The sequence below is a fragment of the Pan troglodytes genome, chromosome Y (assembly GCF_028858775.2).
Source record: "Pan troglodytes isolate AG18354 chromosome Y, NHGRI_mPanTro3-v2.0_pri, whole genome shotgun sequence".
NCBI lineage: Eukaryota > Metazoa > Chordata > Mammalia > Primates > Hominidae > Pan > Pan troglodytes.
Genome location: NC_072422.2, coordinates 28,834,547 through 28,850,852, shown reverse-complemented (window position 1 = coordinate 28,850,852; position 16,306 = coordinate 28,834,547). Strand labels below are relative to the sequence as shown.

The 16,306-nt window shown below is 42.1% G+C and overlaps 1 protein-coding gene across 1 annotated transcript; it reads left to right on the top strand.

The window, feature by feature from the left end:
- Positions 1-14,867: 14,867 nt before the first annotated feature.
- On the top strand, positions 14,868-15,878 carry LOC742075 (variable charge Y-linked-like). The gene is given in 4 exon segments (XM_024354040.3): positions 14,868-14,903; positions 14,905-15,069; positions 15,261-15,524; positions 15,527-15,878. Coding segments are annotated over 4 exon segments (690 nt in total). The 3' UTR covers positions 15,752-15,878.
- The last annotated feature ends 428 nt before the right edge of the window (positions 15,879-16,306 follow it).

The window sequence follows — 16,306 nt, the reverse complement described above, 5'->3', positions numbered from 1 at the left end:
CGCCATCTCGGCTCACTGCAACCTCCCTGCCTGATTCTCCTGCCTCAGCCTGCTGACTGCCTGGGATTGCAGGCGCGCGCCGCCACGCCTGACTGGTTTTTGTATTTTTTGGTGGAGACGGGGTCTCCCCGTGTTTGCCGGGCTGGTCTCCAGCTCCTGACCTGGAGTGATCTGCCCGCCTCGGCCTCCCGAGGTGCCGGGATTGCAGACGGAGTCTCGCTCACTCAGTGCTCAGTGGTGCCCAGGCTGGAGTGCAGTGGCATGATCTCGGCTCGCTACAACCCCCACCTCCCAGCCGCCTGCCTTGGCCTCCCGAAGTGCTGAGATTGCAGCCTCTGCCCGGCAGCCACCCCGTCTAGGAAGTGAGGAGCGTCTCTGCCTGGCCGCCCATCATCTGGGATGTGAGGAGCCCCTCTGCCCGGCCGCCCAGTCTGGGAAGTGAGGAGCGCCTCTTCCCGGCCGCCACCCCATCTAGGAAGTGACGAGTGTCTCTGCCCCACCGCCACCCCATCTGGGAGGTGAGGAGCATCTCCGCCCGGCCACCCCGTCTGAGAAGTGAGGAGCCCCTCCGCCCGGCGGCCACCCCATCTGGGAGGTGTACCCAACAGCTCGTTGAAAACGGGACATGATGACAGTGGTGGTTTTGTCGAATAGAAAAGGGGGAAATGTGGGGAAAAGAAAGAGAGATCAGATTGCTACTGTGTCTGTGTAAAAAGAAGTAGACATAGGGGACTTCATTTTGTTCTTCTGTACTAAGAAAAATTCTTCTGCCTTGGGATGCTGTTAATCTATAACCTTACCCCCAACCCCGTGCTCTCTGAAACAGGTGCTGTGTCCACTCAGGGTTAAATGGATTAAGGGCGGTGCAAGATGTGCTTTGTTAAACAGATGCTTGAAGGCAGCATGCTCCTTAAGAGTCATCACCACTCCCTAATCTCAAGTACCCAGGTGCACAAACACTGAGGAAGGCCGCAGGGTCCTCTGCCTAGGAAAACCAGAGACCTTTGTTCATATGTTTATCTGCTGACCTTCTCTCCACTATTGTCCTATGACCCTGCCAAATCCCCCTCTCCGAGAAACACCCAAGAATGATCAATAGATACTAAAAAAATTTTTTTAAAAAGTTTAAAACATCAGAAAATACCTTGTGAAGTATATTCTTTAAAATTAAATGTTACTTATTCTGAAATATTCTACATAAATATGAATAAACTGAATGTGGAATAAGAACAACCAGAAAACTAGTAAACTGAACACAGTAGAATTTATGAACGTGATGGTATACTGTTTATATACTGAATCAGAGTTTTCTAGAAAGTAATATTGTTTATACATTTTTCCAGTATGTGGCTTCTGTTTTCCAAAACACACAGTCAAGAAGTTCTTAAAAAGGCATCTCAGTTTAATGAGTTTTCAGGAAAGAAAAGATTCAAGAGTTAAGCAAAACTTAATCAGAAACATTTGAGTTGTATTCAATTTCCTATAAAATGCCATATGGATTTCAAAATTAATAGTGGAATCTACATGACAAATGAGTAAGGGGTCAGTCTACTTTCTAGATATTAGGAGTACTTATCATATGTTAAAAGAGGAACTGATGTTTCTCATGTCTAAAATTTTGATAGCATTATTTTATCATAGAATCTAGTCTTGGTTGCTCATTGAGCTAGCATACAGCAAAGATTTCATAGGGTTTAAAATAAGAGTGTTAAAACTGGGGAACATTTTAATCAAATCCTCATCAATAATAGGACAAATTGAAAATTATTCGCTTAAAATGTGACAGAATGCGAAGTCAAGAAGAGGGCCTCACCCCTGCACTAACTCTGGCAAATATTTGCAGTCCAGACATAATCAGGATGAAATAGCAGACAAACCCAAATGGAGGGACAGTCTGTGAAATAACTGGCTGCTACGTTTTAATTGTGCTACGACCAGGAAAGTCAAAGAAAGATGAGGAATCAGACTGAAGGAGACTAAGAGACATGAAAACTCATGGCAGTGCATAATTCTAACTGGCTCCTTCTGCCTCAAGGCATTTAAAGGCAGTCTGACCATTAGAAGGTAGAAATACATCAGTGCCCATTTCTTGATTTTTAGGTCTTGACTGTTTCTGTGTATAATAATCCTCTTCTGGGGAAATGCATGCTAAAATATTCAGGATATGAGGTATCCGATTGGAAACTTACCCTCAGATGTCTTAGGAAAAAAGAAAGCTATTTACATTCCATACTGAAATTTTTTGTAAGTTTTTGACTGCTTCGAAATAATATATGAGTAGCACGTCATCTCCAAATTATATATATATTTATAAATTATTGTTTCAAAGTTATGCATATATGTTTTTAAGGGGGTACCAAGTCAACCCCAATAAAACCGCATGACTCAAGAAAAAATGATGTTCAATTTATCCACACCATAGAGTTTAGAAACTAATATAAAATGTTTTCATTTAAAATTATTACCATAAAAATATCTTACCACTGAATAAGGGAGGTACTTCGTAATAACTAATGATTGAAAACAACCCAAATGCCCATTAACAAAATATCGTGTAACTATATAATCATCACTTTTTAGCCACAAAAGAATGAACTACTGACAGATGCCATAAGATGGATGGACCTAAAACCAGTATCCGGACTAATAGAAGCAATGCACAAAAAGGCCACATAGTGTATTATTACATTCATATGAAATATTTTGAATAGAGAAGTCAATAGAAACAAAGTAAATTAGTGGTTGCCCGGGGCCGCGAGAAGGCTAGGATCACTGGGGATGTTGGCTAAAAGAGATGGGATTTCTTTCTGACATGATAAAAATATTCTACCATTGACCATGGTAATATTCACAATGTCTGTGAATATACCTGATGTGGTAAGTCTTTGTGTACTCACCAAAATCTCATCTTGAATTGTAATCCCTAGGTGTTGAGGGGAGAACATAGTGGGAGGTGATTGGATCATGGGGACAGCTTCCCCCATGCTGGTTGCATGATAGTAAGTTATCACTAGATCTGATGGTTTTATAAGATTTTGGCAAGTTTCTCCTTCACTCAGTCTTTTCTCTCCTGTTACCATGTGGAGAAGGTCCACGCTTCTTTGCCTTCCACCATGATTGTAAATTTCCCGAGGCCTCCCTAGCCATGCAGAACTGTGAGTCAATTAAACCTCTTTCCTTTGTAAATTATAATTTTATACATTTCTTTATAAATTATGGTATTTCTTTATAGCAGTGTGAAAACAAGACTAACACAATACCAAACCCACAGAATTGTGCACTTTAAATGAGTGAATTAAGTGGTATACATACTCTACCACAATAAAACCACTGGAGAAAGGAGAGATGGGCATTCTTTTTCTTTTCTTCCCCCTTATTTCTTCAATTTTTGTCAACTACATAATGTACACTGTTAATCATTTGTACATTTTTTTGAGCGTATGTCTTGCCACTGAATGTTGCTGAACTTCCGTTCAAGTAGGAACAGACATAGTTACTGGCTATCAAATAACCTTTCCTATGTTATTATCCATGTTTTTAAAAGTTATGCATCCCAAGCTTCAATAATATGAGTGAATAAATGGAAAGAGAATTATATGTACATGGATTACGTGACTCTAACATTTACATTTGTATCTAGATATTTATTGAAGAGGGGAAATATAGTGTATTCTGTTAAATAACGTGTGCCTTTATATTGCGGTTTACGGCATTTACACATTCTCAGCATATGAATATTTGGAAATCTTGTAAATACTGCTTCGTTCTTGGTTTATGTGACATGTACAAAACATATTTTGTGATAGTCTGATTATTATTGGAGTCCCCCACTAGCTTGCAGGCTCACTAAGGACAGGGTCTTTGTTGTTCAGTTTCATTAAAACAGCAAGTACTTTAAAATATCTAATTAATTTTAAACATATTTCTATTTGTTTTAATCTCATTTTTTAAAAATTCCATTGCAAGTTCTTTCCAGGCAGAGTATCTTTTGATTCTGACATTGTTCATTTACTCTTGTTTTGTCACCATCTCTGTGAATGAAATTGAACATGGATTTGATATAACTGGGCACTTGCTCTGTTTTATAATTTAAATGAAAAATCCTTTCATTCAAATAAACACAGGCCTTCAATTAACAAATAGTTTTTGCTTACCCCTGCTGCTGCATTTTTCTCAGTAATTCTTAAGTGAGAATCATGGTAACTTCACCAATCCCTTTATGTTAAAAGCAAGGATGTTCTTACGACTGGTAAGAGGTTGCTGCAAAAGTAATTGAGGTCTGAAAGTAACGGCAAAAACCACAATTACTTTTGCACCAGTTTAATAAAAAGCAATTTATGAAATGGCCATAACAATATATGCCAAAATTGTCATTTAAAGATGTAGTGTCATATATTGAAACATAACTTGGATATTTTCCAGATTCAGTTTCAAAAACAACAAAAATAAAATATAACTGTCCCACGAACCTATTTTCATCTTTTCCAACTCTTGCCCTCTACGGATTCAATTCCATGGTTTAAATATTGACCTCTAAACTAGTCAGCCAGTTTATCAGATTCACCTTTACAACTTAGGCAATAACTAGCCTTCAAAATAAATAGAAAGAAAAGAAAAGAAAAGAAAAGCTTTCCAATGACGTTCTTAGAGCAACTGACCAAGTCTTCTCATTCTGTCTGCACAGGTCTTTTCTCCAAGTTCAGCAGCATTTGTGTTGTAGAACGGCACAACTGTTCTGAATTGTCACAACCACTCACTTCCATCGAACTTGGCAGAGTGGAGCATATTCAAAGAGAAAAAAACGTAGGTATCTGGTTCTGATTAGTGGTTGCAGTTTTAGAATACATCTGCCATCAGGTATGCACACACAAGGCATGGGTAAAAGCAGCTGGACACTAAGACACAATAATTATATCTAGGGCTAACTTCTGTACAGTGGAAATTCTGTATAACCAAGATTTCTTCCAAAAATGTACCCAGGCACACACATCAATACACTGTACAAATTCTTCAGATTTAACCTGGATACAATAAAACTTGAAGATGACCGACAGAATTGTGTATTCCTTTGTTATTTAAATATCTGAACATCTAATATTTCTTGGTCAGTTTCAGGTAAAAAGCTACATTAATAATGTGGTTTAAATATGACATAATAATCTGAGAAAAAACTGTGGCATATTTTAATAAAACTTTCTATTGACAATGCTAATCCATGTAACACTGAAGTGTTCCGCTCCAAAAATTCAGGATCTTTTATTGCCGAAAGGTTAATCACTACGGGGGAACATCATGACACCCAGTGACCAAAGACTTTCAATGCTGCATAAATTCTTGTGTCTTCTGTTCTTTATCACACTTATAAATTAATTTGTTGATAAACTAAATCATTTATGTATTGAAATATGTATTACTGAAATAGGTAATGTGTTCATGAATGCTTTTATCTTTTTACATGTGTGCGTGAAAACTATTTCTGAAATTTGAAAACTGCAGATGCTAATGTGGTTTGTGTGGATATGTGGCATCTGCCTCAACATAACCATATGAATGTATTTCTTAAACACATATACTCATTTACAAAGAATCTCCTATTCTGGCCGGGCGCAATGGCTCATGCCTGTAATCCCAGCACTTTGGGAGGCCGAGGTGGGCGGATCACGAGGTCAGGAGATCCAGACCATCCTGGCTAACAGGGTGAAACCCTGTCTCTGCTAAAAATACAAAAATATTAGCCGGGCGTGGTGGCGGGTGCCTGCAGTCCCAGCTACCCGGGAGGCAGAGCTTGCAGTGAGCCGAGATCACGCCACTGCACTCCAGCCTGGGCGACAGAGAGAGATGCCGTCTCAGAAAAACAAAAACAAAAACAAAAAAAACTGAAACAAAGAATCTCCTAGTCTATACTCATGATTACAACACATTCTGTGCTAGCCCACTTTTTTTCCTTTTGAAAAAGCCGTCAAAGGAAAATAAAATGAATCATTTAACTTGTTGAGCTAATAACGGACATGGACCTTATTTACGTCAACATGTTAGGCAGGACATTGCATGATAAGAAGGAGGACTTTATGACAGGTAACTTTATTTATACCTGTGCTGCTTCCCTTTCATTGGCCAATTTTACTTATTTCCCTCCGTGATTTAATTACTACTATCAACCCGGGAAGCTATACAGTAGTAGTGGTGAAAGAGAAGTTCAGATTCCAACCTTGTCACATAATTAATTTGTAACTTTCAGCAAGTTCTTTAAGCTCCTGAAATTCAAGTGTCTTTATGTGAAATGAGATTATTCTTTATTTGAAATATAAAAAAAATTCCTACCTACTCCCATCGTTGTGAAGATTCTCTACCCTCTGCATATGCATATACATTTATATATCCATAAAGTGGCTAGCACAGGGCTTGCAGGTTTTTGTTAGTTTCTTTGTTTGTTTTGACACAAGGTCTCACTCTGCCATCCAGGCTGGAGAGCAGTGGCATGGTCATAGCCCACTGCAGCTTCTACTTTCTGGGCCCAAGCGACATTCCCACCTTAGCCTGCCAAGAAGCTGGGACCAAAGGTGTGTGCATCCACCCGCAGCTTATAATACTTTTTTTGTAGTGAAGGGGTCTCACTAGGTTGTCCAGGCTGGTCTCAAACTCCTAGCTTCAAGCAGTCCTTCAATATGTTGACAACCTGCTTATTTGCAATCCAACCAAAAATGCCTCAGACCTAAATACTATTACAATTCTTTGGACATTGGCTCCTTGTGGTTATAAAGTCTCTCCTTCCAAAGCTCAAATCTTCTCTCAGGAGGTTTGATTCTTGAGACTAACATTCATCCCAGGGCCCAAGGATCTCTCAGACCACCGCAAAAATCTTATGCTAAACGTGGACATTCCATCCACTAAACATCAGTTGTAGTCCTTTCTTCGAATGGTAGGTTTCTGTCACATTTGGATAACCCGGTTAGGACTTATTGCAAAACCTCTTTATGGGGCACTGCAAGGATCGGAGGGGGAGCTCTTAAATTGGAGCCTTGAAATGGACAGTATTCTAAAAACCCTCAAACGAGCCCACGCCCTGGCCTTGCCAGATCTTACAAAGCATCTTTACTTGTTCATAGTTGAGAGAAGGGATACAGCCCTTGGAGTCCTCACTCAGCCACTGGGACGCTCCCAGTGGCCAGCTAGTTACTTGTCCAAAAAAAGGCATGGGGATGGCTGCCATGCCTCTGAGTGCTACTGTGTGTGGCTCTCCTGGTTGTGGAGGCCTCCGAGCTAATTCTGGGCCAAGCAATAACTGTCTACACCCCACATCAAGTAATGAATGTCCTAAACTCAAAGGCCTTTCACTGGATCTCACAGAGCCATATAAGCAAATTTCCAACACTCCTTCTACAGGTACCAGAATTGAGTATTAGGCTCTGCCAACCCTTAATCCTGGCATGCTGTTACCAAACCGAAATGTGGAGAGGCCACTTTAACATTCTTGCTTGGAAGCCATAGATCTAACCTGTAATGTTAGACCAGACCTCCAGGATACTCCCCTTATAGATTCAGAGGCCACACGGTACACAGATGGCAGTAGCTTTATGATAGGTGGAACCCAACTGTCAGGGTATGCTACTATTAACCTAACTGAAATCACAGAATCTGGACCTCTGCCAGGAAGTAGCACCTCAGCCCAAAAGGCTGAGCTCATTGCTCTTACCTGTGCCTTACAATTAGGGGCAGGCCTGAGGCTTAATATTTACACAGACTCAGCCTATGTCTTTCATGCAGTGCATGCCCATGGAGCCATTTGGCAGGAAAGAGGACTTTTAATGGCCTGAAATACTTCAATTAAACGTGTTCCTGAAATCATGGCCCCGTTGGAGGCAGTTATGCTTCCCCCACAGGTAACTATCATTCACTGCAAAGCGCATCAGAGAAGAAATGATGAAATCTCTATCAGAAACACCTGGGCCGACAAATAAGTAAAAGTGGCTGCCAGGTCACCCTTTCAGGCTGTCTTCATTCCTAGCCTAACTTCCCTGTCTCCACACTATAAAGAGGGGGAAGCCCAAAAAGCTCTAGAAAGAGGTTTCTCCCATACCTCAGAGGGTTGGCTAAAAAGTCCTAATGGCAAACTCTTGCTCCCAGGAGCCTCACAATTGAAGTTTCTAAATAGCGTACACCAATCAACTCATTTAGGGGCTAAGGCCCTCCAAGATCTAATAAAGTCACTGTTCACCAGCACGGGGATAGCCCAAGCTCTATGAGCCATCTCACAGGCATGTCCCACCTGAGGCCAAATAAACCCAGAGGGAGCACACAAACCTCCCCAAATCCTTCAACCCGTTCTAAGAGAGGAACCCTACCCCGAGAAGACTGGCAAATATATTTTACTCACATGCATCATGCAATGTGTGTATTTGTTAGTCAGGTATCTGTTAGTCTTTGTAGACACCTTCACTGGATGGATAAAGGCCCTTCCCACCAAAACTGCATGGGCCTCAGAAGTCACCTCAGCCCTTTTAGACCACATTCTTCCTTGTTTTAGGCTCCCTCATGCCCTACAGTCAGACAATGGCCCCACTTTCATTTCTTAAAATGAGGGACCCTAGGTCCCTCCCATAACGCGTCAGAATTCTGAGAGATACAAGTCAAGTTGACATTTCGGTGGAGACACAGCCAAACCATATCAAGCTACGTGAAGGTAAAACCAGGTACGATGGGTGTTCACTTGATTTTTGGTTCTCATGAAATTTCATTTCATTTTTTCTCTACGAACACTACAAAACTTGGCCAGCTGTGGTGGTGCACACTTGTAATCCCAGCTACTCGGGAGGCTGGGGCAAGAGAAGCACTTGAACTGAGGAGGTGGATGTTATAGTGAACCGAGATGGTGACACTGCACTCCAGCCTGGGCCTGAACAACAGTGTGAGATGAGAATCTGTCAAAAAAAAAAAAAAAAAAAAAAAAGAAAGAAAAAAGAAAAAAATATTTTTTTTGTTTTTTTCAGAGAATCAGTGAAGCTCTCCAGATCAAATATTATCTGCATGCGTCTTGACGTCCACAATCTTCTGGAAAGGTGGAGACAGCCAATCAAACCAGAAAAAGCACCTCACAAAGTTAACACATGAAACCCAACAGTTATGGTCAACTTTGCTCCCCATTGTACTCTTAAGAGCCTGTATCACCCCAAAATGTGAAGCCCATCTAGCCCTTTCGAGATTCTCTGGGGAAGATCTTTCTTCCAAACTGACCTTTTGTTAGACCCAAAGAGACATTATCTCATACAATATGTTATGTCCCTGGGACAAACCATCAAGGCCATCAATCATTATCAAAGTCTTCATAGCCCAACACCTGGCCCCTCTTTTTCAGGAAACACTCACCCTAACCTTATGCCTGAAGACTAGGTATATCTTACAACTCTCCCACAGGACAAAAAGCCACTGGAGCCAGCGTGGACTGGACCATACCAAGTTCTCCTTATGACCCCGACAGCTGTTCAACTCAAAAATCAAGTGGATTTACTGCTCCAGGGTCAAGGTGGCACCAGCACCCCACAAAGAACGCACCACCTACACCTGTGAACCAGTTGGAGACGTTTGTCTATTGTTCAGGAGGGACGCAAACTCAGGCAATATCTGCCTTAATACTTAGAAGAAGCAAAAGCAGAAACCCCTGGTAAATCCATCAGATCCCATGAGACTTATTCACTATCATGAGATTAGCACAGGAAAGACCGGCCCCCATGATTCAATTACCTCCCCCTAGGTCCCTCCCATAACACGTCGGAATTCTGGGAGATACAAGTCAAGTTGAGATTTTGGTGGGGACACAGCCAAACCATATCAAGCTACGTGAAGTTAAAACCAGGTACTATGGGTGTTCACTTGATTTTTGGTTCTCATGAAGATGTTTTTTTCTGTGTAGATAGTTGTTAAACTGGTGTCCTTGGTGGGGGGTCAGGGGGACAATCAGTGACGCATTCTGTTCCGTCGTCTTTCTCCTCCTGTAGATCTGTAGTATATTTTGAAATATACCTTTGTAGTATATTTTGAAGTCAGGTAGTGCGATGCCTCCTTGTGTGTTCTTCTATGGGCCCAGTTTCTGGAGTCCTAAAGCAATTACAATAATAACATCAAAGATCACTGATCAGAAATCATCATAACAGATATAATCATGATGGAAAAGTTGGAAATATTGTGAGAATTACCAAAATGTGACACAGGGACATGAAGTGGGCACATGCTGTTGGAAAAATGACACTGACATGCTTGACGGTTGCCAGAAAACTTTAATTTATAAAAAACACACAATATCTATAAACACAAAAATGTGCATCACAATAAAATGAGGTCGACCTGTACCTGCCAGTACCCAGGTAATTAGTTTACTAGGAATAAGTAATAATAGCTAGAAAAACTAGTTAAATACAGAAATTAAAAAAAAAAAAAAAACTGTCTTCTCAGGACACAAAAACATGGAAAGATAGTCCAGGCTCATAGACTGACAGGATTAATATTGTATAATTCACAATACTCACCAAAGCGATTAACAGATTAAATGCAAGCCCTACCAAACTACTAAAGACATTCTTCACAGAAACAGGAAAAAACTTATAATATTCATAGGAAACCATAAAATACCTCAAATAGCCAAAGCAATCCTGAGCAAAAAGTGAAAAGCTGGAAGCAGCGCACTACCTGACTTCAAAATTTTACGACAAAGCTATGGTGAACCAAGCAGCATGGTACCGGCTTAAAAACAGACACAGAGACAAATGGAGCAGAATAGAGAACCAGATATAAAGCCACATGCTTACAACCAACTCAACTTCAACAAAGACAAAAAGAACATATGATGCTGAAAAGACCGACATTTCAATAAATAGCGCTAGGAAAGCTGGGTGAGTATATGCAGAAGAATGAAACTAGATTCCTTTCTTTCACCACACACAAAAAGCAAATCAAAAATGGATTAAAGACTTGAATCTGGCTGGGAGTGGTGGCTCACGCCTGTAATCCTAGCACTTTGGGAGGCCAAGGTGAGTGGGTCACTTGAGGTCAGGGGTTCGAGACCAGCCTGGCCAGTATGGTGAAACCCGTCTCTATGACAACTACAAAACTTAGCCAGCTGTGGTGGTGCACACTTGTAATCCCAGCTACTCGGGAGGCTGGGGCATGAGAATCACTTGAACCGTGGAGGTGGATGTTATGGTGAGCGGAGATGGTGACACTGCACTCCAGCCTGGGCCTGAACAACAGAGTGAGATGAGACTCTGTCAAAAACAAACAAACAAACAAACAAACAAACAAACCAAAAAAAAAAAAAAAAAAAAAAGACTTGAATTCATGACCTGTAACTGAAACCACCAAAAAACATTGGGGAAATGCTCCAGGACATTGGTCTGGGCAAAGACTTCTTGAGTAAGACCTCAAAAGCACAAGAATCAAAGCAAAAATAAACTATTGGGATTACATCAAGTTAAAAAGCTTCTGCATAGCAAAGGAAATTATCAACCAAGTGAAGAGACAACCCACAGAATGGCAGAAAATATTTGCAAACTACCCATCTGATACGGGATTCATAACCAGAATACAGAAGGAGCTCAAAAAAGTTAATAACAAACAATCTGACTTAAAAATGGACAAATAATCTGAATAGACATTTCTCAAAAGAAGACACAAAAATGGCCAGCAGGCATATGAAAACATGCTTATTATGAATCATCAGAGAAATACAAATCAAAACCACAATGCAATATCATCTCACTCCAGTTAAATGGATTTTATGAAAATACAGGCATGAACAGATGCGAGCAGGGAGGTGGAGAAAGGGGAACCTGTGTACACTGTTGGTGGGAATGTAATTTACTACAGCCCCTATGGAGAACAGTATGGGGTTCCTCAAAATCCTAAAAATAGAACTAGTATATGATCCAAGTATTCCACTGCTGGGGAAAGAGAGGGGCGGGGGGCGGGGGGGAGAGAGAGAGAGAGAGAGAGAAATAAATTTATCTGAAGATCAAAGAGATATATCTGCATACTCATGTGTATTGCAGCACAAGTCACAATAGCCAAAATATGGATTTAGCCTAAGTGCCCATTGATGGATGAATGGATTAGGCAAATGTGGCATATGTACACAATGGAATATTATCCAGGCATGAAAAGAATGACTGGATATTATGTTAAATGAAATAAGCCAGGCACAGAAAAACAAACATTGCATGTTTTCACTCATATATGGGAGCTAAAAAAGTGGTTCTCATGAAGATGGCGACTATAGTGATGGTTACCAGAGGCCAGAAGGGGAAGCAGGGGATGAAGGGGAAATAAAAGAATATAAATGTATTTATTACCACTGAACTGCACAGTTACAGGTGTAAAGCAGATACATTACATGTGTATATTTTACGTCAATAAAAATATATTTTAAAAATAAAATCACATTCTTCTCACCACTTACTGCTGAGTTATTGTTGGAATAATGAATTACTACTACGGATAAGTCAGGTACCTAAGGAAGTAGTAAAATAGAGACAACAAGAATAGTTCAGTGGAATGTAGAACATAGGGAATCTGGTCAGGTCTGATAAAATTTTGCTGCTGTTGAGTTAATATGTAAGTTCTACTTAACTGGGCTTTCCCATGAAACACATTTCATAGAAACAGCTAACAATCATTGCAATACCAAGGGAACCTGATCCTGAAAATCATATCCTTTGCAAGTCTCAATTATTGATTTTAGTTGGGATAAGAACTTAGAAGGATAGGTGCTGAGTGTTACCCAGGAAAAAAAGGTACAAAGGATAACAGGAGATAATTTGAATATCTATGTGATGTCTGGAAAAAGCAAAATCCTTCCTAATCATTCCACTACGTTTTGTTGGAATAATGAATTACCACAGACATCTGGTGGTAAACATGTAATTAGCAACCTAAAGATAGCTAGAATTAGCCGGACCAGGTAATTGATCCCAGGAAGCTGAAGATAACTGGCCTATGCCAGGGAGTTCAATAACCATTTTCCTCAATGCAAAATTCCAACCTCATGTTAGAAATATTACCTAATACAGTAGCTTTCAACTTTATCCAAGTAAGTAATTAACTAGAGATAACTACATGAAGCCAGTACCTGGAATAAACAAATTCTTCTCAGTACTAGTTGAATAAACAACTAGCAATTACTAGGAAACTGGTTGAACATAGAAAGTTTAGTAACCACCCTAGTCAATTCTGTGTTCTTACTTTTTTTGGATTGTTGACTAGGTACTATGGATATGGTAACTAGAGTTACCTGAGTAAGAGTTAAATACAGAATCCTCCCTAAAATGGGAAAAACTGGTTGAAGACAGAAGTATAACATTGCATTCTCCTCAATATTTCTCATTTCTTGCTGGAATAATAAGGTGGTTCTGTCAATGGGCAGCAGTACCTAGGTTATTACAAAGTAAGAAATAAGAAGAGATGACTAGAATAAATATTTGATACCAGAATGGTGAAAAAAAAACCATTCTTTTCAAATAGAAACTCTAATTTCCTGTGTAATTAGTGAGTTACAATTAGTTAGTATTGGAGATATCTGTATGAGATGTGGACTTCATTTCAGGGGTGGGGTACATACTCAACAGATGAACTGCTGGGTCGTGTGGTAGATCTATTTTGATTTTCCAAGGAACAATTACACTATTTTTTATAACGGCTGTGCCAATTACACGTCTGTCAACAGCATGTAACAGTGAGGTGATAGTTCATTGTGGTTATCATTTGCATTCTCTGATTATTAACGATGTTGAGCACATTTTCATATACCTGTTGGCCAGTTGTGTGTTTTCTTTCTAGAAATGCCTATTCAAGTCCTTTGCCTATTTGTTAACCAGACTATTTATTTATTTGCTATTGAGCTATGTGAGTTCTTTATATATTTTGGATATTAACTCATTATTAGATATATGGTTCGCAAATAGCTTCTCCCAAACCATAGCGTGCCTTTTCATTGTGTTGATTGTTGGCTGTGCAGAAACTTTTAGTTTCCAGGATGCTCACTTGCCCTATACATTTCAGCTGCCTAGACCCCCACATTGTGTGAATCTGTGAGCCAATTGTTTAGAATAAACTGTATCTCATATATAATATTATTCATAAATAAATACTACATGGTAGTAAATACATATTTATGATATATAATATTACACACACACACACACACACACACACACAGAGAGAGAGAGAGTATCCTATTTGGTTTAGTTTCTCCTTCTCTGAGGAACCCAGCCCGATACAGATACCCAGCTGAGCTAGTGTGTTTGCTAATCTTGACCTCTGGAAGCCAGTGCTTTAAACCATGAGAATGAAAAATTGCGAGGCACTATGTGGATGCTGGGAGAAGCATGTGAGATGGAAAAGTTGTTCCATGGCAGCCAAGAAGTGAATGATCCTCAAGGTGCAGCAGAGGAATTTGTAGGAGAGAGGGATGACTGATGTCTTCGTACAGCCCTCCATCCATCCCAGTTAGCATGGAGGGATTTTAGGTAGGTCATACAGAAACTGGGTAATGATGGTAGTTGTGGAGGAGCAGAATGTACCACTGAATGGGGGTTCCGGGGGAAACATGTGGGGGAAATATCCTCCCTTGCCACATGATCTGCCAAAATTGAACATGGGGAGTTTAGGAAGGGTGACATGTCAGGTTGGGAACTATCTTTAGGGGTGCTAACCCAAATCTCCCTTTCTCCAACCAGAGCACCCTGCCTTCCTCATCAGATGTCACCACCCCTGACTTCCTCCGCAGTGTCCTGAAGGTGCTTTGTGACGTATAAGGCCTTCCTTCCCACCCAGGGCTACCATTGGCTGGGTAGTGGAGTGTTGACCAATCACAGCTCAGGGGCATGATTGTCTCGTCCTGGGATCGCCAGAGGGGTATATATATACAGGGAGGCCAGGCAGCCTGGAGTTAGTCGACCGTTGCCAGACGTTGAGCTGCAGAAGATGAGTCCAAAGCCGAGAGCCTCGGGACCTCCGGCCAAGGCCGAAGAGGCAGGAAAGAGGAAGGCCTCCTCTCAGCTGAGCCCCAGTGGCCCGAAGAAGAAGGTGAGCGACCCTCCCAAGCTCCTCCTCGTCTTCCCCTCGCCTCCTTCCTCACAAGAAGCCTCTCCTGTCCTCACTTGGCACAACCCCCCAACCCGGTCCCCACCGCTTCTGAGGACACGTCCGTTCCCAGCCTCCTCCATCCTCGTCCCTAAACCAGAGCCCTTCTGTGATCGTCCCTGTTGTCCTTCCAGACTGCCAAGGTGGCCAAGAAGGGAAAAGCAGTTCGTAGAGGGAGACGCGGGAAGAAAGGGGCTGCGACAAAGATGGCGGCCGTGACGGCACCTGAGGCGGAGAGCGGGCCAGCGGCACCCGGCCCCAGCGACCAGCCCAGCCGGGAGCTCCCTCAGCACGAGCTGCCGCCGGAGGAGCCAGTGAGCGAGGGGTCCCAGCATGACCCCCTGAGTCAGGAGAGCGAGGTGGGGGAACCACTGAGTCAGGAGAGCGAGGTGGGGGAACCCCACTGAGTCAGGAGAGCGAGGTGGAAGAACCACTGAGTCAGGAGACCGAGGTGGAAGAACCACTGAGTCAGGAGAGCAAGATGGAAGAACCACTGAGTCAGGAGAGCGAGGTGGAAGAACCACTGAGTCAGGAGACCGAGGTGGAGGAACCACTGAGTCAGGAGACCGAGCTGGAGGAACCACTGAGTCAGGAGAGCGAGGTGGAAGAACTACCGAGTGTGTAGACGGCCAGCTACTCCCCTATCTCCGAGAGCAGCGAGTAAGTTCAGGCCCAGCCGCCAGACCTCAGAGATCTCACCAGCGGGGTGCTTGCCATTCTGATGATAATAAAATGAATGTGTTGCAAATTGATCTGAGTGACTCCGTGTTCTCTGATGGTGAAGAGGGAGGGAGGGAGGGGGGAAGAGGTGCTGTGTGGGGAGGGAGGGAGGAAGAGGTGGTGTGTAGGGAGGGAGACAGGAAGAGGTGGGGTGTAGGGAGGGAGGGAGGAAGAGGGGATGTGTGGAGGGAGGAAGAGGAGGTGTTTGGGGAGGGAGGGATGAAGAGGTGTTATGTAGGGAGGGAGGGCGGGAGGAAGAGGAGATGTCTGGGGAAGGAGGGAGGGAGGAAGTGGTCGTGTGTGGGGAGGGAGGGAGTAAAATGTGGTGTGTTGGGAGGGAGGAAGAGGTGGTGTGTGTGGAGGGAGGGAGGGGGGAAGAATTGGTGTGTGGGGAGCGAAGGAAGAAGATGAGGTGTGTGGGGAGGGAGGGAGGTAGAGGTGGTATGCAGGGAGTAAGAGG